Genomic DNA, 26,478 nt, shown 5'->3' on the forward strand with positions numbered 1-26,478 from the left:
GTTTGACGAAGAACCACATATGGGTGTGATGATCAGGTGTCCATATCCTTTTTAGCTCTATTAGTGTATAGTGCTGCAGTTTTTTTTTTTATGCGCAATTGCGCATTCTGGTGCGCAGACTTGACGCTCACGAACATGCGCTGGCGTGTTGGAGTGGTACGACAATGCGCAGCTCCTCCACCCTGCTGTTTCTGACACTTTACACACCTCACAGCACTGCAGAGAAACATCCTGGCTCAATCCCAACAACACACACGCACACACACACACCACTATACTATATAGGGTGTAGGGTGTAGAAGATTGATAGAGCTTTTTACTTTTTTTAAATAGAGGATCTATATAGGTATATAGGAATCGAACCCAAAATAAGTATATTCTCTTATATTGCATTTAGTAGTAAGTCAAAGCAGTACGCAAAATAAGGTGGATTATTTTAACCACATGATTTTATTACGGTTTGGGACGAAGCCAGGAAGCACATTTTCGTTTGACTAGCTCACTCCGAAGCGCCGCCCCCGCTTGCATGACGTCATGGCTGAGCTCCCCAATGCGATTGGTTAGCACGCCTGTCACTCAGCGCTTAGTGCCTGCGAACAGGGAAGAGCGGGTTTAGCTAAGAAAATTATAAGGTCATTTTGAATTACCGGGAGCTACAGTAAATCTGCCATTTCCAAAGAAAAAAAAAATTAATAATAGTAATAATAATAATAATAATGGAGCAGGTGAAACGGCGACGGATCGCAGCGCGCGCATGATTCACCGGAATTGATATTTAAATAAAAAAAGAAAGGGAAAAAAACCCAGTATAGAGGTTTGGTTATAAGCTGATCAAGGTGGGAATTGAACAGAAAGGTGGTGCTAATACATCGTGACCGACTGCGGATACACACGAGGCGAGGTAATGTGTTTAATTCAGATAAATAATAAAATAATCATCCTCATTTCTAGGCACAAAACATCCATTTCCGGCGTTTGGTCTATGTATTATTCATTGATTGTGCTCGCGCGTGAACGCTGTGGCTTCCTCCACTGTCCTCTTGACAACCTTGTCTCTGAGATGCTCATTTCTGTCATTAACGCTCATCTCTGAGAGTTTAATATCATGTATTATATCTTATCCATGTCTTATCGATCACTTCTGGAAAAAATATGTAAATAAACAACTCAATCGAGATGTATTATTAACGGTATTCGTTGCTAACAACGCGCTGGTTAGCTCTTCCGCATTGAGCTCGTTGCTTAGGAAACAGAATCTTACCGTAAAGTGTGACGATGGTCGTAAACAGTCATATTGATTATTATTGAATAATAGGGAGATTTATATTTTTTACCTAATGCTCGGTTTAGGTAAAGTAATGTCTTGCTTCTACGTCTTGAATTTCCCTTGGGGATAAATAGAGAATCCATCCATCCCTCTATCTATCCATCCATCCATCCCTCTATCTATCCATCCATCCATCCATCCATCTGTCAATCACTATGTCAGTAGAAATGTTTCACTTTCCTATTTATTCTATTATATTGCTATTTCAAGTCTATCAAAGTTAAAAGGAAACCTTTGCAAAATTGGGTTTTGTACCAAACATTGTTTAATATCTGGAGCATTGTTGTTGTTTTTTTGTCTTGTCTCTTTCAGCTGTAATTGTAAAAACAGCTGTATGTTCCATCTTTGTATATGTTTTTTAAAAAAGAATCGTGGTAATGAGCATGGCTTACTTGCTTGGCGAGTTTGTCTAGACTAACCCCATCACTTGCTCAGTCATTCGGGACACATCCCACACTGTCACAGCTATCACCACGGAGGGATTATGATATTGGGTCTCATGCTGCCTTCAGGTCTGATGTGAAATATCATAATGACGAGATGAACACAACCACAATGTCGTAACTCAGGACAAAACATTTTCTAAGCCCAGACTTTTAGAGTTGGGGGAGTGTCAATAACAAAAATTCCATACGAATGTAACGACAAACAGCAGACGGTTAGATTTAAGAGGGGATTTTGCATATTAACTGTTCAATTAATAAATAAAAACAAACAGAGTTTGAACACACACTCGAACACACACCACGTCGTAATCGCCATCTCCGAACTCGTACGCACGAACTTCCCGGGAGGACTTGAAGGCAGCATCATTTATCACCTCTTTAGTAAAGTTAGAAATGCGCGTGTATGTGTATGTTCGTGACCAATGAGAAAGGAAGTCTGAGTCGCCAGTAGCTTCCTGTTCACTATATACGCTCACTACATGGAGTATAATAGTGCTGTAAACCTTACCTAGTGCTTTACGTCCAAAACGGCGCACAGGTTTCTCCGATTTTCTTCAATATCACGTCACACATCAGACTCGCGCTGATTTACATTTAGCCACGCCCACAAAACTCTGTAGGTCAATGATACAGACTAAAGGGACAAAACGTGTACGTTTAAGAGCATCAGTCCAGCAACAAAGAAAAGGTAGAGTTTAGAACCCTTTTTCTCAGAGAGTGTAAATACACACGCTGTTGGAAATAAAGGTTATAAAAGTAGCACCTTAAAGGGTTCTTGGTTTGTGTCTATGAGGGAACCCTTAAAGGTTCTATGTGGAACCCTACACCACAGGCTTTCTATATATACACTGTTTTATTGATTTAGGGTCGAGTTTCGTATTTGTTGGCTGTTCTAGTTCCTTGCTGGTTTTATTCCATAGTGATGTCATCTGTCAATCAGTGTGCACCTTGGTGGGTGAGTGGGCGGGGTCAGGGGTTATAACCGGACTGGAGAGAGGGGTAGAACTCTGAACGAGCGTACACTTTAAAAAGCTTGTATAAAGAGCTACTCTTCTGTTCTGTGTCAAATCAGTGTTGTACTATTTAGCAAATTACTGAATAAAAAAGTATGCGCTTTGGGATTGTTTCTTTCACTCGCAGCTGCATGTCAGATCGTCATTCTGAAAACGATGAACCGATGAAGAACGTCTTTTTTCGTGTCTGTAAACGGTTTTTTGATTTTAGACGGACGTCGGATCAGGTAGCGCCTCGGAAAACCGGGAATTCACTCTGACGTCCCGAGTGGCTGAGTTAAAGGAGCATGTGTACGCTCCGGGGCGGGTGTGTCCACGTTAATGTTTACTCCAGCGCAGGATGTTCATGCCGATGACTTCCTGCAGGCGTGCAGAAATATCGGCTTGTCCCAGTTATTTAGCTCGAGTCTACTTTACTTTTTTACATCTTTATGTGATCCTGTTCACTATATCCGCTCACTACACGGGGCATCATGGTGCTGTACAACCCTACATAGTGCACTACATCTAACACAGCGCACAATCTGCGATTTAACAAGACAAAATAAACACAAGACTCTGCGTAGACTGTATGTGTTGTATTTTAGCACCGTCTGTCACTAAAACATAGTTGTTGCTGCCAGAAGTCATTTATTTTCAACAAGAGCTGAGATTTTCCAGGAAATTTACACGAAACGAGCGTTAGTAACGTGACATACGTGAGCGAAGTTTAACTTTATGCAAACAAGAAGAGAAGCACTTTGTGATTTTTTTTTCCCACGAAACGTTATCTATCGTTTCCTGTTTGTCATTCCTGAGCTGGTGGTTGTGCTGCTACGAGCTTCGGCTGTTTGAGTTCCACAAAATAAATCAGCACGTGTTTGTGTTTAGCTCTGCTATTTCAGTACAAAAGACACTTTTACATCTGAAAAAAATACGCAACAGAAGTTATAAAGAACCCAATGTTTTAGCTTCAGGTTCATAGACTAGTAGATGATGATGTGTTTCCTGTTCACTGTACTGTATACGCTCACTACATGGGGTATAACTGAAGAGCGACTGATACTAATAAAACAAAGTTAAAATGACAAGACTTTATCATAAAATAAGTTTTATATATGTCTTATTTTAAATGTATGAATGTTTAATAGTAATATATTTATATTTAGAAATGTTTAAGCCTGTATATTTAAATATTATTGTCTTGTCATGACGGCTGTGAAGGAAATGCAGTGATCATATGATTTAATACGTTTAATACATGTGATATGATTTAAAAGCATCAATATATATATAAGCATCAATATGCTACAATATTCTGTGAAAAAAAGTGTCATTTCTACAACAGGAATGAATATTTTTAAAAATAGCTTCTATTATTTTACTTGTAGCCACTTCATGTAATTTATATACAAAATAAAACATTTTTTCAGGTGAATCTCATACAGCAGAATATCACACATCTTTAAAAAAAATAGATAAAAGAGCTATTTTTGTCACATGATTTTTGGTGATGGATGAAAATGTGTAATCTGTTTTAAAAAGCAGGAAGACGTCTCACTGTAGACAAAATATGATGATTACGGAAGGCGCTGATCCGAGACCCAGTATCAGTATCAGTACCAGTACCAGTACCAGTACCGGTTCGAAACCAGCAAAAAATAAATAAATAAACAAAAAACAGAGGATCAGATATCGGAGAAAACATATCAGATATTAGATCCTGAACCAGATGGGAAAGATTGGAATTGTATTTGAAAAAGAAATATTTTTTATATATAAAATCTATTTTTTATTTTGTTAGGATTGATTTTATTATGTTTACACTTTATAGTGTATTATTTATTACATTTACGCAATCGTGTAAGAGATTTTTATGTGAACAGGTTTAACTATCACATGCTTCAGTTTTCTTTAAAGCTAAGTACTCTTTAAAGAAAACAGTATCGGACGAGTATCGGTATCGGCTGATACTCAAAGTTTCAGTATCGGTATCGGGAAAAGAAAAAGTGTCTATGTCTCTAATGATGATATAATATCGTTCGTGCGTTAATCTGTATTGTATTTTAGAGAACTGTTTGTACGAAGACGTCTGATTTGTGGACATGTGTGGTTTTTTTTAAACGTCTATACGATCCGTAGCTAGCTTGTGTGTACGTCTATACGATCTGTAGCTAGCAGTGAAACCATGGCAACCTGAAAGTAAGCTGAAGACAGGAACGCGGTGAGTGTAGGAGAAGTGTAGTAATAAAATCCCGTGTGTGCGATGTTTCATTCATGAGCGTGAGGAGGAGACGTGAGCGCGAGCGCGAGCGCCGTGACTCCTGCCCTGCTGACTTTCTAATGCAGGTTAAAGATCACGGATCATGTTCCACTCGCTCGCGTCTTATCAGCGTCAGTTTTACATCCCGCTTTATCTTTCTTGGTCTTTTTTACCTGCTTTATCGCACGTTATCAGCGAACATCCCTGCGTTCATGTTCCAGAGTATTACTCCGATCCTTTATTTTATCAAAAGCACTGATAAACGTTGATTAACTTGATTAGCGTCTGTGTTTCGAGTGCCGTAATTACGTCTGGACGATATGATGATGTAATACTGATATCGTGATAAATTATCTCTCAGTACACTTTCTGAGATATCGTAACATTTTTGTAAAATATTAATTACGAACCCTGATGAGAAGCAGCTGATTTAATGTTCACACTTTCCACTGAACCTTTTAGTAATTCTTAGAATTTATTAAAATATTTAAACTTTTTTTTTCCCCTTTTCACTTTAAAGCAATTTATTTTTTTGTAGAAATTCTATACATAAAATTGTTTAATTTTTTTTTTTTTTTTTTTTTTTTACACATCGCATATCGTCTTTCAGTATCGTGATATGATCTTTCAGTATCGTGATATGATATGGTATCTTTGTCATATCGCCCAGCCTTAGTTGTAGCACTTTGCACATTTTATTTTATAAACTTGATTAACTTTGTGCTTATTATTTTTATTTTACGTGTGTGTGTGTGTGTGTGTGTGTGTAGGATGTTGCGCCTGGCATGTACCACCGTCCTGCTCTTCGTGCTCAGGCTGGTCCTGACTTTGCCCTGGCTCCAGGTTCTTCCTGCCGTCCTCATCTTCTTCCTGGGAACCGGAGGATGGAACTCGCTGCGTGTGTTTATGAAGACCATCAGCCGAGACCTGCAGTAAGTGCGACAGCGTGATCACATGCTCAGGACGCGGAGGAAAAGATTCTTCGATTCATTACGATACTGTTTTACAGCATTCTACCTCAATGCAAAAAAAAAACGTCACAATCTGACTTTTACACGAGTTTGAATTCACAATAAATCATAAACATAAACACTAGGGCTGAGTGACGACGAAAATCCATCATATCACGATACTGTGCGTTTCTGCGATACAGGAGACGCATCGCGATATTTAGCTTTGTTAAGAAACTTCCGGTAAAAATAACCCTGTGAGTTCAGTGAAACTTTTATTTAATATCTACAGCAGAAATTATTGATCACTGAAAAAGAAGAAACATTTAAAAAATACAATTAAAAGATTCAGTGCAAAATTTTAACCCCAAGTCCACTCAGGTTATAATTTAAAAAAATAATAAAAGATTATTTCATATTATAAAAAATATTTCAAGAAAAGTGTATATTGACAAATTATTGATATCGATGTATGAATGATCATGATATCGATAAAGTTATAAACACTTTAATGTTATGCTGTGAAATAAAAGTTAGTTTCATATTTTATTACATAAAAGAGTTTGGATTTGATTGTCTTCGAATTTTAGTTTTAATTTAGTTTACATTTCAATAAAAAGCACAGAAGATGAACTGTCACGTTCTTAAGCAGGAATATTATTGTTTTAGAAAACAACAGAGTTAATGTTTAATGCCTGAGATTATTTATTTATTTGTTTGTTTGTTTAGTGTTTTTATCGTTGCAGATTTTACTTCTCTGTATCTGCTCACTACGCGGATAAAACATAACGCTGTTTACAGAATTAACAGGAAATTTATTTATGTTTAGTGATAATAAAAACGTGCGTTTATTCAGAGCTCTTTTAGTTTTAGGAAACGTGTTTCAGTAGATTTAAATATTCACACGTGCACATCGTTTGCATTTGGATATGCAAATATTATAAATCAGTATTCAAACAGTCACCATGGTCCTGAAGTCTCTCTAAAGGAAACGCAACAAAATACGCTTTCGATAAACGATTAAAAATTAAATACTGGTTTAAAAAGCAGAAAGATGTCTCACTGGTAATAAAAAGATGATATTATTGTGAAAAACATTTTACATTTACATTTTGCATAATGTGATAAATGTGATAAACTGATACAATATATGTTTAATAATAATATACTGTAGTAAAATATGTTTAATAATAATATAGTAATATACAAAAATGTACAAAAATATAGTAAATGCAAAATGGATCTTGTTGTAGTTGTGACTGAAAAGATAGAATTAAAATGTTTGGTTTTTAGAGTGAGAGTGAGTTTGGAAGTTAATCACTTTACACATCCTAGCTTTACAAATTCTAGCTTTACACTCGTCCTAGCTTTACACTCGTCCTAGCTTTACACACATCCTAGATTTACACACATCCTAGATTTACAAATTCTAACTTTACACATCGTTGCTTTACAAATTCTAGCTTTACAAATTCTAGCTTTACAAATTCTAGCTTTACACTCGTCCTAGCTTTACACACATCCTAGATTTACAAATTCTAACTTTACACTCGTCCTAGCTTTACACACATCCTAGATTTACAAATTCTAACTTTACACATCGTTGCTTTACAAATTCTAGCTTTACACGCGTCCTAGCTTTACCAATTCTAGCTTCGAACGTCCTAGGTTTACACGTCCTGGCTTTACACGTCCTAGCTTTACACGTCCTAGGTTTATACTTCATAGCTTTACACGTCCTAACCTTACATGCCCTAGCTTTATAAATTCTAGCTTTACACATCTTTGCTTCACACCTCTTTGCCATATACAGCCTAGCCTCACACGTCCTAGCCTCACACGTCTGTGCTTCACACGTCCTGCAGCTCGGGTGAGGGGGTTTCACTCGAGCCTGTGAATCAGCTCTGTCCTGTTCTACAGGATGTGAAGTAACTGAACACACTGCAGTGGATTTGTTCAGAAAACCCCGACAGGTTCGACTCGTTCCGCCGTAACAGCAGCCGCGTGTCGTAACGAACACGACCCTGAGACGACAGTCGGCTATAGGAGTGGGGTGTGTGTAAGGAATAACACACGACAGACTGCACTGTTATACAGAAATAACACACACACACACACACACACACACACACACACACACACACACACGCGGCATGGTGGCGTGATACGACCTGAAGCGTATAATTTTCATACCGCATCGTGGTCCGATGTTTATTACACCACGCTGATCAGAGTGTTTATTAATGAACGACACTTCATGCTTTTAACCGATTATAGTTAAGTTTAATTGTGGAACGTTTGTGAAATAAGCTACTTCCTGTTGTCACTTACGTTATAGCAGCTATAAACACTCGTTCCCTCACCAGCCTCTCTTTATTCTCTCTCTCCTGAAGTTAATAAGATGAAAAAACTTTCAGCTTGTCGTGTTACGGAGAAACCGGAAAGAAGCGTAAACTCCTGAAAATGTCGGAAAGTTACAGCTTTACCTCTGATTAATAATAATTCAAATGTAATTAAAAACCTCACAATATCTCAGAAAAGTGTTTTGTGACGTAACTTCTCATGATATCAGTATTATATCGTAATATCACCCAGCCTAGAATTCTTTTATTTTCTATATATTAAACTTATTTATTTATTTGTTTGTTTGTTTTTTAAAAATGGTTTTCTATTTTATATATATTTTTATTTTGTTGTTTAGTTGTTTACACTTATTTTTATACTTATATTTTCATGTCACTTTTATTTTATACGTTATTAGTTGTAAGTGTCACTGCTTGATTGTTTGAGCTGCCATGTGGAGGAAAAGTTTTTAATTACAATTATGATTTAAATTTTAAAATAAAAATATAAACTTTGGAAAGTGTAAACTTTATACCTCTGAAGATAAATTTCGGTTGAGGATTTTATGGTAATGTACGTGATGTAACGTGATTGATTGCTTGATTGCTTGATTGCAGAATCAGCTCCACTGTCTGAATGCATCCTCAGGCTTTTTTTTTTTTTTTGAAGTTACTTACTGCAGCTTTAATTTGGTTACCAGAGACTGCTGTATGTTGAGATGAAAACCTTCCTCTGATGCGTTTTTTCTTCTCCCGGTTTTCCACAGTGCGGCCGTGGTGCTGCTGAAAGTGAAGCTGAACGTGAAGCGACACCTGCGCGAGTCTAACACCATCCCCAAGATCTTCGCCCAGACGGTACGGAAGTACGGCGACAAGACGGCGCTTATCTTCGAGGGCACGGGCGAGCGGTGGAGCTTCAGGCAGCTGGACGAGTACTCGAACCGCGTGGCCAACCTGCTGCACGAGCGCGGCTTCAGGGAGGGCGACGTGGTGGCTCTGTTCATGGAGAACCGCTCGCAGTACGTGGGTCTGTGGCTGGGCATGGCCAAGATCGGCATCGAGGCGGCGCTCATCAACTTCAACCTGCGTCTGGAGGCCCTGGTGCACTGCGTCAACATCTCCAACGCCAAAGCCGTGGTGTTCGGCAGCGAGCTGACCAAAGGTGAGGGACACAAACCACTTCAAACAGTCCAACTCATCGTCATGGAGATGATTTCTCTCATTATCATATACAGTACAGGATATTTCTATATATTTTTGATCAGTTTATCATTTTTAAGCCAGAAGGAACCTCAGGAGCATCAGATTTAGAATTAATCACAGTGTTACTATCTTTATTTTCAGCATGTTTGTTTCAAAATAGTTTCTAGAAACAAAAATAGTTAGATTTTGAATTGTGTATATATTTTTTTTTAATCTATAAAAAGATTTGTTCCTTCACAAATATTAATATTAAGCTATAAATTAAAATAAGACACCACTTCAGCACATTAAATGCTAATCTAAATATAGACGCAATAATTAACTGATAAATAGTAATTAATTTTTAATTATTTATTAATTAATATATTCATTTGAGCTCTTTTCACTGTCATTTTATTAATAAAAAAACTGTACATTGTGTTATGTATGTTATAATCCTGCTCTCCTTCACGTGTATAAATCTATTAATTAATCTACGATGCTATTTAATTATTTTACATCTAAATACAGACACAAGTAATTTATAGAATATAGAAATGTCCACAAATAATAAATAAATAAACAAACAAACAAATAAACAAACAATCCATGTACACAGTTTCATCAGGATATTAATTTCTTTACCTGTAATCAATGATCTTACTTTTGCTAAATTAATTATCTGTAAATAATTGAAAAGGAATAAATTAATTAATAAATAATTAATAATAAAAATTAATAAATGCTTATAATTAAACAGTGATTAATTGTGCAGCCTGAAGCTGAGGTTTAATTCTCATATCAAAAATGCGTCTTAGTAGAAACAATATTAATGCGTTATCTAAAAAAAATAAATAAATACTGTATTCTGATATTTAAATAATAAATAAATAATATTGCAATTTGAAAATAAAATCTGAATCTAAAATAAATATTACAAACTGTAGCAGTGGATATAAGAATGTTAGTGTGCAAAGGAGGGGAAAAAAAAAATAGCAAACAGAGCAACAGTATCCACTTCACTCTGGTTCCGACTCGGCAAACGGATGTGAAACGGAGGTGAAAGTGATAATGGGTTAAATTATTAAAATAGTGTAGTTTATTATTGGAATAATTCATTACTTAAAGTACTTAAAGCCTACATTCTGTTTGTTTTTAGTGAACGAGTGTCTAACAAATAGGATTTGTTTTTGTTATGGTTTTGAAAATAATCATATCGTGAACCTGATTTGGCTCGTTAAAGCTTCGCTAATTAGCCGATTCGAACCACATCTCCAGCTTGATGAATAAACCGTCATGGTCAGAGAGAGTAAACGCAGTTAGAGAGAGAGAGAGAGAGAGAGAGTTGTGAAATGAATCTTACTGGAGAACAGGAGGGAAGTGAATTCACGCCTCTCTTTAAGCCAGATTTAGTCACTGGAGTGTGTTCTGGATTTAAGAAGTTCATTGTGAAACAGTGTTTCATGTCGTAATCTGACGCTCATCTGAACCGTCGGGGTGAGAAGGTGTGCAAGCGCTAACACGGCACTTTTCCGTACGGATTTAGCCGAGTCAGCATTTTTATTGTTCGCGCTGGTCATCTTACGGTTTCTATAGCAACAGCTCATTCACAGGGACAAAAGATCATTACTATGGCGAAAGGTTTGTGTAAGGAGAATAAATGTTTATTATCTTTCATTTCTGGAAGGAGTCTCCAGTGTCAGCGCTTTGTAACAGTCAGAGGTGAAGCTGTAACTTTACGTTTTCCGACATCTTCAGGACAGACGAGTTTACGCTTCTTTTTTTGCGATTTCTCACTAACGTGTGACAAGCTGCATTTTTTTGGGGTCTTATTTACTTCAAGAGAGAGAAAAAGAGAAGCTGATGAGGAAACCACTGTTTATAGCTGCTATAACGGAAGCGAGAACAGGAACTAACTCGTTTCACAAATATTAAATGTAACTATAAACGGATAAAAAGTATGATGTGTTCTTTAATAAATAAAAAAATGTAATTGTTGGTCAATTGCTGTGGTGTAAGAGGAATAAAACACTTAGGGACATGCTGTTAGAGGAAAATAATCAGCTTCAGGGAAGTGACAGTAACTCAGTACTGAGAAACATTTTGGAGACTTTTTTTTTAATACCATTTTGTAAATTTTAAATTTAAAGGTTTGAGATTTGAAATGGTTAATTTTTTTTTAACAGATTTTTACATTTTTGTCCTGCTTTTCAGTGTTAAATCAGTCATTTTTTCATTATCCTGCAAATCATTTTTAAAACCCAAATATCACGTTGCAAATCATATCATAGAAATGTCTTCAAGTCATTAAATAAATATTTCTATTTTGATCATATCGCCCACCACTGCAGTTGAGTGAATAATGAGGATTGTGCAGCAATGCCTGCCAAAAAAACCTAAAATAGTACTCTAGAAACAGCTCTTCATCTTTACCCTTATTAAAAATGCCAGAAATTAATGAATATGCATGAATATGCAAATAAGACACACCCCCACATCCCCCAGAATCAGCATCTCAGAGGTGTTCATGTGAAGTTAGGAATATGTCTTTAAAGTATTTATTACGTCTTTCTCTCTCTCTCTCTCTCTCTCTCTCTCTCTCTCTCTCCCTTTCTCCCCCATATCTCTCTCTCTCTCTCTCTCCCCCTTTCTCCCCCATATCTCTCTCTCTGTCTCTCTCTCCCTGTCTCTCTCCCCTCTCTCTCTCTCTCCCTGTCTCTCTCTCTCTCTCTCTCTCTCCCCGTCTCTCTCTCTCTCCTCTCTCTCTCTCTCCCTGTCTCTCTCTCTCTCCTCTCTCTCTCTCTCTCCCTGTCTCTCTCTCTCCTCTCTCTCTTTCTCTCTCTCTCCCCATCTCTCTCTCTCTCCCTGTCTCTCTCTCTCTCCTCTCTCTCTCTCTCTCTCCCTGTCTCTCTCTCTCCTCTCTCTCTTTCTCTCTCTCTCCCCCTGTCTCTCTCTCTCCTCTCTCTCTTTCTCTCTCTCTCCCCCATCTCTCTCTCCTCTCTCTCCCTGTCTCTCTCTCTCTCCTCTCTCTCTCTCTCTCCCTGTCTCTCTCTCTCTCCTCTCTCTCTCTCTCTCCCTGTCTCTCTCTCTCTCCTCTCTCTCTCTCTCCTCTCTCTCCCTGTCTCTCTCTCTCTCTCTCCCTGTCTCTCTCCTCTCTCTCTCTCTCTCCTCTCTCTCCCTGTCTCTCTCTCTCTCTCTCCCTGTCTCTCTCCTCTCTCTCTCTCTCTCCTCTCTCTCCCTGTCTCTCTCTCTCTCCTCTCTCTCTCCCCCCCATCTCTCTCTCCTCTCTCTCTCTCCCCTCTCTCTCTCTCTCTCTCTCTCTCTCTCTCAGCGATGTGTGAGGTGCACAGCTCCATGGGGAAAACCGTAAAGCTCTTCTGTTCTGGTGACTGGGATCCTGAACGAGTACCTGAAGGAACCGAGTGTTTGGAGCCGCTCCTCCAGGCCACGCCCACACACAAGCCCAGCCACCCACAGCGCGGCTTCACCGGTACACCAGCCAATCACATGTAGAGAGCTTGTCTGGGCGTGTTAAAGGTCCACATGGTTCTGAATTCTGATCTGATCTGATTTTCCCTGTTAGATCGTCTCTTCTACATTTACACATCTGGAACAACTGGAATGCCCAAAGCTGCCATCGTCGTCCACAGCAGGTAAAAACCATTCTCTCTCCTCTTCATCCTCTCCTCTCCTCTCCTCTCCTCTCCTCTTCTCTATTCTTTCCTCTTCTATCCTCCTCTCTTTGATTCTATTTTCTCTGCTCTCTTCCCTCCTCTTCTCTTTTTTCTTCTTCTCTCTTCTTATGTTCTCTCCTCTTTACTCCTCTGTTCTCGTCTTCTCTTTTTTCTCTTTTCTCCTCTTCTCTCTTCTTTCCTCTTCTATCCTCCTCTCTTCTATTCTATTCTCTTCTCTCTTCCCTTATCTTCTCTTTTTTCTTCTTCTCTCCTCTTAACTCCTCTCATCTCTCCTCTTCCTTCCTCTTCTCTTTTTTTCCTCTTTTCTCCTCTTTTCTCCTCTTCTCCTCTCCTCTCTTCTTAACTCCTGTCTTCGATTTTCTCTTCTCTCTTCCTTTTTTTTCCTCTTTTCTCCTTCTCTCCTCTACTCTCCTCTTCTATCCTCCTCACTTCTATCCTATTCTCTCTTCCCTTCTCGTCTCTTTTCCTCTTCTCTTCTCTCCTCTCCTCTTAACTCCTCTGTTCTTTTGTCTCCTCTTCTGTTTTCAACTCTTCTCTTCTTATCTCCTCTCTTCTCTTCTCTTCATTCATCTTCTCTCATCTCATCTTTTCTCTTTGCTTCTTGTTCCTTCTACGCCATTCTCTTTTCTTCGTCTAAGATTTAACTTTTTGTTTTATTTCTTTTCTTCTGTCTTTTCTTTTTTCTCTTTTGTTCTTTTCTCCTTTCTACTGTATTTTCTTCTCTATCTTCTCTCTACTCTTTTCTCTTCTTTTTTTCTTAACTTTGCTTCAGTTTTCATCTCTATCTATCTATCTATCTATCTATCTATCATTTCTCTTCTCCTTTTTACTTCTTTTGTTATTCTCATCTTTTCTTCTTTGTTCTTTAGTCCTATGTCTCTCTTCCCATATTTTCTCAGTTTTTCCCTGTTGCTCTTTTTTCTTTTTTTCTCTCCTCTTCTTGTCTTTTTCTTTCTCTTCTTTTTCTCTTCCCATCTCTGCTCTTGTTGTCTTGTCTTTTCACTTCTAATCTTTTCTTTTTGTCACACCTCCTCTTGGCTGTCCATTTCTCTTCTCGTTTCTGCTCTTTTTCTCATTCTCCTGTTTTTTTCTGATCTCATTGTGTCTCTTGTGTTTAATTCCCTTCTGTCTTTTCTCTTCCTCTGTCTTTCTCCTGATTATCACTCACTCTCTTGCTCGATGTCTCTCCGTGTGTGTGTGTGTGTGTGTGTGTAGGTATTACCGTATGGCTGCTCTGGTGTATTACGGTTTCAGGATGCGGTCGGATGACGTGCTGTACGACTGCCTCCCGCTTTATCACTCAGCAGGTGAGAAAACGCTCACTGAACACTTCCTTTCAGAGAAACTCTACAGGAAGTGTGGAAACAAGCTCACTTCCTCTTTTTACACTTTAAATTAATCATTTAAGAATTTCATTAGAACTAGTCAAAACACTTGACTGGGCGTGGTCTCTATAGCTGTCAGTCTTAGTTGAGGAGGCGGGGCTTCTATGTTTGTTGATCTGATTGGAGGAGGTGTGGCCTCTGTATCTGCCAGTCATAACTGCGGAGGTGTGGCCTCTGCATTTGTGACTATAAGTGGAGGAGGTGTGGCCTCTGTATCTATCATTCTGAGTGGAGGAGGCGTGGCCTCTGTATCTGTTGGTCTTAGTAGAGGAGGCGTGGCCTCTATGTCTGTCAGTCTTATTTGAAGGGGGTGTGGCCTCTGTGACTACCAATCTGAGTGGAGGAGGTGTGGCCTCTGTATCTGCCAGTCATAATTGAGGAGGTGTGGCCTCTGCATTTTCCACTGTAATTGGAGGAGGTGTGGTCTCTGTATCTGTCCTTCTTAGTTGAGGAGGTGTGGCCTCTGTATCTACCAATCTGCATGGAAGAGGTGTGGCTTCTGTATCTGCCAGTCATAACTGAGGAGGTGTGGCCTCTGCATCTGTCATTGTAAGTGGAGAAGGCGTAGCTACAGTATCTGTTGGTCTTAGTTGAGGAGGCGTGGCCTTTGTATCTATCAGTCTGCGTGGAGGAGGCGTGGCTTCTGCATCTGTTGATTTTAGTTAAGGAGGCGTGACCTTTGTAAATGTCAGAGTTGAGGAGGCGTGGCCTCTATTTCTACCAATCTGAGTGGAGGAGGTGTGGTCTCTGTATCATTTGTTCATGGTTGAAGAGGCGGGGCCTCTCACTTTTCAGTGTACATAATTTTATGTCATTAGCACGGTTTTTTCCTGATTAATTGAAAGACTTGCGCGTTGTGTTCTGTTCTGTGTGCCAGGGAACATCGTGGGCGTCGGTCAGTGTCTGATCCACGGCATGACCGTCGTCATCAAGAGGAAGTTCTCAGCGTCCAAATTCTGGGAGGATTGCATCAAATACAACTGCACGGTGAGAGTCAGACACGGAGAAACAGATCTTTACGACACACTGATTTCGTCATGGGTCGTGTCCATAGCTACAGAGTTGACTCCGCCCCTTTAGTAACAATTCCTCTCAGCAGTTCTGTTAAAACAGCTTTTAAGCAGAAAGTCTGAGTGAGGAACATTTACTGGCAAAAACTCAGATTTCATACGTTCTGTCCTGATCTGAACAAAAGAAAACCAATCCTCCTGTCTGAAATAGTGTCCTACTCCCTGTTCCCTGTTCCCTACTCCCTGTTCCCTACTCCCTGTTCCCTACTCCCTGTTCCCTACTCCCTGTTCCCTTCTCCCTGTTCCCTACTCCCTGTTCCCTACTCCCTTCTCCCTGTTCCCTACTCCCTGTTCCCTACTCCCTGTTCCCTGTTCCCTACTCCCTGTTCCCTGTTCCCTACTCCCTGTTCCCTGTTCCCTACTCCCTGTTCCCTTCTCCCTGTTCCCTGTTCCCTACTCCCTGTTCCCTACTCCCTGTTCCCTTCTCCCTGTTCCCTTCTCCCTGTTCCCTACTCCCTGTTCCCTTCTCCCTGTTCCCTTCTCCCTGTTCCCTACTCCCTGTTCCCTACTCCCTGTTCCCTACTCCCTGTTCCCTTCTCCCTGTTCCCTACTCCCTACTCCCTGTTCCCTACTCCCTGTTCCCTGTTCCCTTCTCCCTGTTCCCTGTTCCCTACTCCCTGTTCCCTACTCCCTGTTCCCTTCTCCCTGTTCCCTGTTCCCTACTCCCTGTTCCCTACTCCCTGTTCCCTTCTCCCTGTTCCCTTCTCCCTGTTCCCTACTCCCTGTTCCCTACTCCCTGTTCCCTTCTCCCTGTTCCCTTCTCCCTGTTCCCTACTCCCTGTTCCCTACTCCCTGTTCCCTACTCCCTGTTCCCTTCTCCCTGTTCCCTACTCCCTACTCCCTGTTCCCTACTCCCTGTTCCCTGTTCCCTTCTCCCTGTTCCCTACTCCCTGTTCCCTACTCCCTGTTCCCTACTCCCTGTTCCCTACTCCCTGTTCCCTTCTCCCTGTTCCCTACTCCCTGTTCCCTACTCCCTGTTCCCTTCTCCCTGTTCCCTACTCCCTGTTCCCTTCTCCCTGTTCCCTACTCCCTGTTCCCTTCTCCCTGTTCCCTACTCCCTGTTCCCTGTTCCCTACTCCCTTCTCCCTGTTCCCTACTCCCTGTTCCCTACTCCCTGTTCCCTACTCCCTGTTCCCTACTCCCTACTCCCTGTTCCCTTCTCCCTGTTCCCTACTCCCTGTTCCCTACTCCCTGTTCCCTTCTCCCTGTTCCCTACACGCATTCAGGTGCATTGTGGGTATTCGCTCCACTCTAATGAAGGCATCTGAATGTTACCTGAAAATAGCAGAACAGAAACTAGTGCACTAAGTAGTGAATAGGATGCGAGATTTACTCCCTACGCAACCCACAGCAGGAGAAAATGTCAAAATAAACCGCACCGAATACTACGGCTTCCAGACTGTAAAATATACAAAATACACAAAAATAAACAAAATACACAAAAAATAAACAAAATACACAAACTGCTACATACAGAAACAGGAGTTTTATTTTGATCTCTGTCTCTCTCTCTCTCTCTCACACACACACACTGTGTCTCTCTCTCTCTCTCTCTCTGTGTTGTGTGCATCTCTCTCTCTCTCTCTCTCTCTCTGTCTTTTTCTCTCACACACACATACTGTCTCTCTCTCTCTCTCTCTCTCTGTCTTTTTCTCTCACTTTCTCTCTCTTTCTCTCTCACACACACACACTTTCTCTCTCTTTTTTTCTCTCACACACACTTTCTCTCTCTCTATCTGTCTGTCTGTCTGTCTTTTTCTCTCACTTTCTCTCTCTCTCTCTCTCTCTCTCTCTCTCTTCCTCACTGTGTCTCTATCTCTCTCTATGACTCTGTCTCTCTCTCTCTCACACACACACACTTTGTGTCTCTCATTCTCTCTCTCTCTGTCTTTGTGTGTGTGTGTGTGTGTGCGTCTCTCTCTCTCTCTCTCTCTCTCTCACAGATAGTGCAGTATATCGGTGAGATCTGTCGTTATTTGTTGAATCAGCCGCTGCGGGATGTGGAGCAGCGTCACTGTGTGCGCATGGCGCTGGGTAACGGTCTGCGTCAGTCCATCTGGGAGGAGTTCATGCAGCGCTTTAACGTCCCGCAGATCGCCGAGTTCTACGGAGCCACCGAGTGTAACTGCAGCCTTGGCAACTTCGATAACAAGGTGAGACTCCACCCACACACACACACACACACACACACATAATGCTTCTCCTGGAATCCAGTTCCCAGCTAATGCATTCTGAAGTGAATGTGTAGATGTGCGTCTTGGACACGTTTCAGATGATGGATATCCGGAATATTCTAAAAGCTCTGCACTGCAGGAAACTCGATTCTGTTTCACACTGAAACCTGGCTTACACCCCAGCGCTGTCGAATTCTGGATTCTGATTGGTCAGAAGAAAGTGTTGATTAGTTTTCTATAACAGCAGCTCTGACAGTAGTGCAGGTTTACATTAATACATTATCGTTTCTATAGTAACAGCTACGGCAGACACTCAGTTAATAAACAGATTAAAAAACCGTGTGTAATCTTTGATATGGTGACGTTTTCTGTAGGAGAAGTTTATTTAAAATGTGTGTGTGTGTGTGTGTGTGTGTGTGTGTGTGTGTGTAGACCGGTGCGTGTGGCTTTAACAGCCGTATCCTGCCCTTCGTCTACCCCATCCGTCTGGTCAGAGTGGACGAGGAGACCATGGAGCTCATCAGAGGACCTGATGGAGTGTGTATACCGTGTGGTCCAGGTTAGTGCACACACACACACACACACACACACATACTTTAGTAGTGTATTTTTTGTAACCTTTCCACTACATAGTATCATAAAAATTGTGTTTCCAGCAAGACTAAAGTATTGGCACCCTCAGGCCTCATCATCGGTGTTTATCACTAGTCTTCAGAGAAGCTCCTCCCACTTTCACAGGTGGTGTTATGTGATATGAAACGGACAGGTACAGGTAGTTCAGGATTCACATTAGTGTCCACACTGTCTCATGGAAAAGTGCTGTCAGAGTGGCATTAACTCCACAGCTGTGCTGTGTCTGTGTTCTCCAGGTGAACCGGGTCAGCTGGTGGGCAGAATCATCCAGAACGACCCGCTGAGACGCTTCGACGGCTACGTTAACCAGTCCGCCACCAGTAAAAAGATCGCACAGAACGTCTTCAAGAAAGGGGACAGCGCCTACCTGTCAGGTGAGCGCTCCGATAATGCACATGTAGAGATGAACTGTGTGTGTGTGTGTGTTTTTTTAAAAATAATAATAAAAATAATAATAATAAAAAAAAATAAAATAACAGATCGCAGGGCATAAAGTGTCTCCTGAGGCACATAGAGTTCCCCAAGGGGCATTAAGAGTTCCCTGAGAGGTATAAAGAGTTCTAACAACACAGCTGTAACTGGAGAACCCAAGAAACATTTCTAATGGAACAGTTAGGAGCAGTGAAGAGCAGTGAAGAACAGTGAGGAGCAGGGAAGAACAATGAGGAGCGGTGAGGAGAAGTGAAGAACAGTGAGGAACACTGAGGAGAAGTGACGAACAGTGAGGAACAATGAGGAGTGGTGAAGAGCAGTGAGGAGCAGGGAAGAATGATGAGGAACAGTGAGGAAAAGTGAGAAGCAGTGAAGAACAGTGAGGAACACTGAGGAGAAGTGAAGAACAGTGAGGAACACTGAGGAACACTGAGGAGAAGTGAAGAACAGTGAGGAACACTGAGGAGAAGTGATGAACAGTGAGGAGCAGTGAGGAGTAGTGAAGAACAGTGAGGAGCAGGGAAGAATGATGAGGAGCGGTGAGGAACAGTGGGGAGCAGTGAAGAGCATTGAGGAGAAGTGAAGAACAGTGAGGAACACTGAGAAGAAGTGACAAACAGTGAGGAGCAGTGAGGAATAGTGAGGAGCGGTGAAGGACAGTGAGGAGCGGTGAAGAACAGTGAAGAGCATTGAGGAGCAGTGAAGAACAATGAGGAGCAGTGAAGAACAGTGAGGAACACTGAGGAGCAGTGAGGAACACTGAGGAGCAGTGAGGAACACTGAGGAACACTGAGGAGCAGTGAGGAACACTGAGGAGCAGTGAGGAGCACTGAGGAACACTGAGGAGCAGTGAGGAACACTGAGGAGCACTGAGGATGTATGTAGGCCATTTATGAAAGTTTCTAACAGTGTATCAGTAACACGGTTCTCCTGTTCTTCTGCAGGAGACGTGCTGGTGATGGACGAGTTCGGCTACATGTACTTCAGAGACCGTACGGGAGACACGTTCCGCTGGAAGGGTGAGAACGTCTCCACTACTGAGGTGGAAGGAACGCTGAGCCGCCTGCTGGAGATGAAGGACGTGGTGGTGTACGGTGTGGAGGTTCCAGGTACTCAGAGAGTCCACGACTTCCTGCTGCCTTTATTTACTTGTATATCGTTTGTTTGTCTTTTTTATTCTTATAAGAGTTGAAATGTAGATCTCAGTTCTTCCTTTCTTGTCCTGTTATGTTTCTTTGTCGTCCCATTTCTCAGTGAAAAAGTAAAATCTGAATATTATTTATTGCACTGTTGCCTGCTTTCTTGAAGTTTTTCGGATCGATTAAAGCGTCCACAGTTGATTTTTCCTCTCTCGACTCGGACTCTAACTTCCTGTCGTTCCTCACCAGGCGCGGAGGGAAAAGCCGGCATGGCGGCCATCGCTGACCCGGACCACGCCACAGACCTGGGGAAGTTCAGCAGGGAGCTGGAGAAGGCGCTGCCCCCCTACGCCCGCCCGGTGTTCCTGCGCTTCCTGCCTGAGGTCAACAAGACCGGTCAGTCATATATATCATCATGACCTGACTCTGATCCCTCTACCAAAGCACTGACACTGGAGACTCCTTCCATAAATGTTACATAAACACATTTTCACACTTTCTTAAATGCGTTTATTATCAGTGGAGCTGTACACGTCCCTGTGAATGAGCGGTTACTATAGAAACGATAACGTATGTGAACGAGTGCATTAATATAAACCTGCGCTACTGTCAGAGCTGCTCTTATAGAAAACTAATCAACACCTGACGACCAATCAGAATTGAATAAACATAACATTTCCTTCCATCAGTGAGACGACATCACAGAGCTGTTTGTGTATCTTAGTATTGCAGATATAACGAATGCAGGGGAGCATGGCGGCCATTTTGAACGCAGGAACCGTACTCCTCTTCCATCATTATTTATTTCATTACTTCTGTTATTAAGAACATTATTTAGTACTAGAGATATGTGTATCTGTTTCAGGGATCCAAAGTATTACATTTCTCCTCTTATGGTTCTCCTTCTCGCAGGAACCTTCAAGTTCCAGAAGACGGAGCTACGCCGTGACGGCTTCGACCCGACCGTGGTGTCCGATAAGCTCTACTTCCTGGACTGCACTAAAGGATGCTACGTTGAGCTGGACGCCGAACTCCACCGTAGCATCGTCTCGGGGAAGCAAAAAGTATAAAGAAACCACTGCCGACTCCGCCCACTTCCTCAACCTTCCATCATCACACCCCTCCCTAGGAACCTTCCAACGCCTCGCCCCTCGTTACCTCAGCAACCGCAGTGAGGGGCAGCAGGAGCAGCTCTCCACCTCCCACCTCACTCACTCATTCATCCATCCGTCCATCCGTCCGTTCAGACACCCGAAGTGCCCCACCCTCGACCTACCGTGGGCAGGATGACACACAGACATCAGTACAAACTCTTTGAGACGCATTATAACAGTTTAAGGCACAAGGAGAGAGAGAACACGCCTCCTCGAGCCCGTTCTGCACAACGGCTGCTTGTTATAAAGCTGAATCCTGAACGCACCCCAAAACAACAACAACAACAACAACAACAACAAAAACCCTCTCTGCTCAGCGAAGGGACCAAATCGACACGGATTCACGCGTCACGTGTCCGTCCACACGCGGCAGAGCAACAGACAGCCATAAAAGTGACTCGGTGTGCAAATGCTATTTATTTCAGTCTTTACCTGCACCAAAAAATATTTAAGTTGTAGAATAGCGTCTATTTATAAAAACGATTCATTAATCGTATCGTAAACATCGAACACATCATCTGTGTACAGTGTAGGAGCAACCGATTACTGCGCCTGGCTACTGATTCATTCTTCCACACCTGTAGGGGGCGGTGTGTGAAACCGTGTGTGTGTGTGTGTGTGTGTGTGTGTGTGTGTGTGTGTGCGTGTGAACTGAATGTATCCACGTGCGGAGACAGCACTGTCAGGTTTTACGTCTGATATTTCTACACGGCTTTGTGGGGAGGATCTGGTGCTCGTAGCCACGCCCCCTCACGCGAGAGATGAAAAAGATGAAAGGGAACTCATTTTAATACACCTGTATCTTTTCTTTTTTTTTTTTTTTTTTTAATCACAGAAGCATGGCTGATGAATAGACGGAGCACTGTGCCTTAACATGAGCTCAGGCCCTGTCCTAATCCACCTCACGCTATCTGGCTCCCTTTCTAGGCTCCCTTTTCCGTATCTTCCTATCCATTTCCTCTAGATTTTCTTCTTACGAGATAAACACTCCTCGATATCGATAATCAGATGCATAATAATACAGCACGATATTTACTAGACATACATCCATACCATTTTTTTTCCAAGTCATGGAATTACAGGGCTGAGAATTCCGAAGATTTTGATGAGGGAACTTTAACTGCAGTTTATTTCTCAGTTTACGGTTAATGAACGCAGCATAACCCTACGTTCACGCTAGCCATCGACGAGTCAATCGTGTCGCTCGTGGGCGTGGCCTGTCCGGTGTTTTATTTACACTAGTAGCTATATATCGCTTCTAAAGCTAAATTAAATAACGTGTAAAATCGGATCAGTGTGTGAGTTACGTGTTACGCACTAAGCTAACTGCACTAGCTACGTACTAGCTACGTACACTCACGATCTCTACGACTGACTTCCTTCCAAGCTTCATTTTTCTTCTTAACATCTCTATACACATTTAATGAGAGCGCAGATATGACAGGATGAGATGAAACAACGCACACTTTTTTTTTTTTTCTTTCAAGTTTTTGCGGGAATTAATTGCAGGTAGGAACCGAAGTTGTGAGCAGGGAACTGAACAAATGTCGCATCACACGCTTTAAGGATAACGGGACAGTTGTTTGGATTTACTGCATAGTATTGAGAAAATTTAGACTGAAATCTCGCTGAAGTCGCAGCTCCATGTGACGTACGTACGTTTAAAATGAACGATCGTCTGACGTTTCGTCAATCGCTAGTGTGAACGCAGGGTTAGACTGTGACACATGGTTTATTTCTGTGTGTGTGTGTGTGTGTGTGTGTGTGTGTGTGTGTGTGTGTGTGTGTGCACGTGACAGCTTGCTGTAGCATGACTCACTATTTAACTAGTACAAAGGGAAGATGATCAGCCATGCTAATGCGAAGCAGGAGGTTGAATTTAATCCAGTTTTTAGAAAAACACTCCAGAGTTTAAGATCAGAACTGAATGAGGTTTATAAATTAATAAACTTTATTAAGGTAAACTTTATATTAAGGATAAAGTTTAAAACCAAAAAAAAAAAAACCCAGTGGTTTATCATGCACTCTTCTGTCTCAACTGTGGTGTTAATTTTTATTTTCATTTTTCTGTCTTTTTTTGCATTTATTTATTTTTCAGAACACTGATTTGTTTTTAACTGTCATGGATTGAGCAGCTTTAATCATGTTTTCTGGTTTATTTTTTTGTTCTTGGCGTAAGTGTGTGTGCATGCGTGTGTGTGTGTGTGTGCGTGTGTGTGTGCGGGGTCGGTCCTATGAAAGCAGAGCGTCGTCATCGCGCGACTTTGCCGAGGCCTCTCCTGACTTCACATCAGTTAAAAAGCTTTGTTTTAATTCCGATTCACAGTAATAAGGGGCGGAGTCTGATCATATCTTGAGTGCTGATTGGCTGAAATGGAAATTACGTTCTAACTGTGCTCCGATGTACATTTGAATCTTGGATCTGAAACGGGTCACGGGACCAAAATCTGAATTTGAATTCTGTACATCTGATCCAGGATTTAAAGCCTTGGACACGAAACTCGACAACAAAATTTGCCACGCAATTCCAAGAAGAAGCGTAATAATCATTCAGATTTAAAAAAAAATTAATCCAAATATCAATCCGTTATCTTTGACTTTGTGTTCAGCAGCATTTCTCTGTTCAGTCTTTAATTTCTCCACACACACACACACACACACACACACACACACTTCAGTGTTGGATTCGGAGCTCGGGTGTGTGGGAATGAGGAGTTGGAATCAGATTGTAGTTCAGTGATCTGGCCTGTAGGTGGCAGTGTGTGTCCTCACCTGACCAAATCCTAGTCTTCATTCCAAAAACACTCAGAGCTGATTTCTATTTCTGTTATGAAATACATTTGCGTGCGGGTTACGGCGCGGAGAGGGGGATTATGGGTAAACGTGTTGAGCAGAGAGGTTTCTACGCAATCTTTCGAGTGACTAACAGTGCGGATCTCACGTGCTGTGCGTGAACCAGCCTTAAGGTGAACTCTGATTGGTTGGCACGTAGGCGTGTTCGACTGCGTACCCGGAAACGTTTACCTTTCTCCTGCGGGTTTTATCACTGGTTCAGAGTAATAGCGTTAAAGTGTAAATAGTGAAAATTTCCCATTTGTTATCGCATTTGCTACGTTTAAAATGCAGTGTGTTAAACATCTCCTACGTTACAGATCACGACAGAAACAGATGAACAACGCTTTCGAAAAATCTTAAATCAGAATGGCCGCTCAAAGCGTCAGCAGTAAACACAGGAGCACGCTTAAATCTAGAACACCGACTCTACATCACTCATCGCAGTTAGCTGGCTAGCTTGTAGCTAACAACAGAAGAGCATGGAGACGTCCATGTTTTTATTATTATTGTAACTTGAAAGCACGAAGGTTGAAAATAACGTAATTCTGACTTCCGAGGTCCGATGGAGCATTTCTACCAGCCGATTTAATCCTGCGTAATCGCACAGTTTACGATCTTTTTCATACTCGCAGGAAAGACGTAGCACACAGCGTAGCTCTCAGTTTAAAAAGAAAAAAATCTAAACCTCCTATAATTCTGTGACGGGTACAAATTGTGAATTTAAACACTAGTTAACGTGAACTGTTTGATCCTGCTGAATACAGACGCTTCAGAAACGCTAAAAATCGTTTATAATCGATCACGCGACGCTTCTTTTTTTCATAAAACAAAGTCTCCCGTGTTGTCTTCTATCATTCCTACACTGAAACATGGAAATCTTTTCGTTTTTGCTCTTTTCCTTGTTCCAGTTTCTGTAAATTCGGGTTTTATTCACGTGACACCGCCCCCTAGTGGACACGCTCGGCATGTACACGTTCCTCGCAGAAGTATAAATCGGCTCTGACGTACAGAACGGCAGCTTCATTTCGTTATACTTTAAATCATTTCTCCGTTCTCTTGATAAAATTCGCTTTTTGAAAATGACTTTTGTGAATGTGGTGTGTGAATGCTACTGTAATACTGTTTTATATTTTATATATACACACGTTTTTGTTTGATTTGTTTTATTAGCATTTTTTTTTTTTTTTAAATTTAATTTTCCAGAGTGATGAAGGTCCAAGCAGGATCACCGACTGAACTCAACTTTTATTTTGGGTTTGCACGTTAACTGAAGGTGGAGGTCGACATAAACAAAGTTATTTTTGGGTCCAAGAAAAATAAAAACAAGTAAAAATGCTATCTGGGGAACAGGAATGTGGTCACAGAAACCTGGTTTGAAACGAACCATCAACTGGGTGAGCGTCATCGTTCTCCTGAACGCCGTCTCCATGTTTCTCAATTTTCCGTTCGGTACTCAGGAACAACGTTTTAGTTTCATAAAAAAGGGAAAAGTGTGTTGGGTTTGTGGCTTGGTTAGTAAACAGTGCACTGTGTGTGTGTGTGTGTGTGTGTGTGTGTGTGTGTGTGTGTGTAGGGGGAGGTGTGTGAGGTGTGCACGTCGCACTGAAGTCCTCTTGTCTCTTACTAGCTGTATATCGTGCTTTTCAGAAGAAAAAAACAACATGGCATCTGAGAATCAACATTAATAAAAAATCTGTAAAGTTCTGGTTGGTGATTTTTTTTTTTTTTTAAATAGCGCCATATAAATATGACTTATTTATTAAAAATATTTTTGGTCCAACTGCAATCCTGTGGATAAGGATTATATTTAACGAAGCCCGCTTTAATAATAAAAATAATATTTATAATAATAATAAACATTATAAAGGAAAAGTGCTTGAGTCTGCTGTAGGATCCTGCACTGAGTTAGAACAGAGTTTAAAATTCTTATGCTTTTTGTATACCGTCAATTGCAAAAGTTTTAGCCCCCCATCCCTCTAGCTTTTGCCTAAAATTCCAAAATGTTCAGAAATGTGGCCGTATTCTGGACAAAGAAGTACAAATGTTCAGGGCCGAGGATTCAGAAATGTTTAGAGGATATAAAAAATGCTGGAGGGAGTTTGAAAGAACGAAAGAGAGTGAAAGAAAAAAGATAAGGTGTTTAGAGGATATAAAAAAAACATAGAGGCCATTCTAAAGGAAAAGAAAAGAGAACATGTTTAGATATAAAATAGATATCAAATTAGTGGCCATTTGTTATAAATAAAGAAAAAATGAAGGAAGAAAGAGAAAGAACAAGAAAGAAAAATGAAAGTGTGTGTAGAGAATCTAAAAAAAGTTGGAAATTGCGCTAAAGAAACAAAAGAAAGAATAAAAATAAACTCACTGAAAAAGTTTTCTAAAATCTTTTAGAAAATTGAAGAAAAGACCAATAACAAAAATAGAAAGAGAGAAAAACAAGAAAAAAGAGGAAGAAAAGC

At 41.0% G+C, this 26,478-nt stretch overlaps 1 protein-coding gene across 1 annotated transcript; it reads left to right on the forward strand.

Annotated features, from left to right (window-relative positions):
- The first annotated feature begins 234 nt into the window (after positions 1-234).
- Positions 235-25,722, forward strand: slc27a4 (solute carrier family 27 member 4). The gene is made up of 13 exons (XM_034312902.2): positions 235-901; positions 5,799-5,960; positions 9,088-9,482; positions 12,834-12,992; positions 13,086-13,155; positions 14,413-14,504; positions 15,460-15,569; positions 17,596-17,805; positions 18,259-18,385; positions 18,696-18,833; positions 19,836-20,000; positions 20,280-20,426; positions 20,943-25,722. Exons 2-13 carry the CDS (start codon positions 5,800-5,802, stop codon positions 21,098-21,100), a joined length of 1,932 nt encoding a protein of 643 aa, XP_034168793.1. The 5' UTR covers positions 235-901; position 5,799; the 3' UTR covers positions 21,101-25,722.
- Positions 25,723-26,478: the final 756 nt, after the last annotated feature.

Source organism: Pangasianodon hypophthalmus, chromosome 17, assembly GCF_027358585.1.
Source record: "Pangasianodon hypophthalmus isolate fPanHyp1 chromosome 17, fPanHyp1.pri, whole genome shotgun sequence".
Lineage (NCBI taxonomy): Eukaryota > Metazoa > Chordata > Actinopteri > Siluriformes > Pangasiidae > Pangasianodon > Pangasianodon hypophthalmus.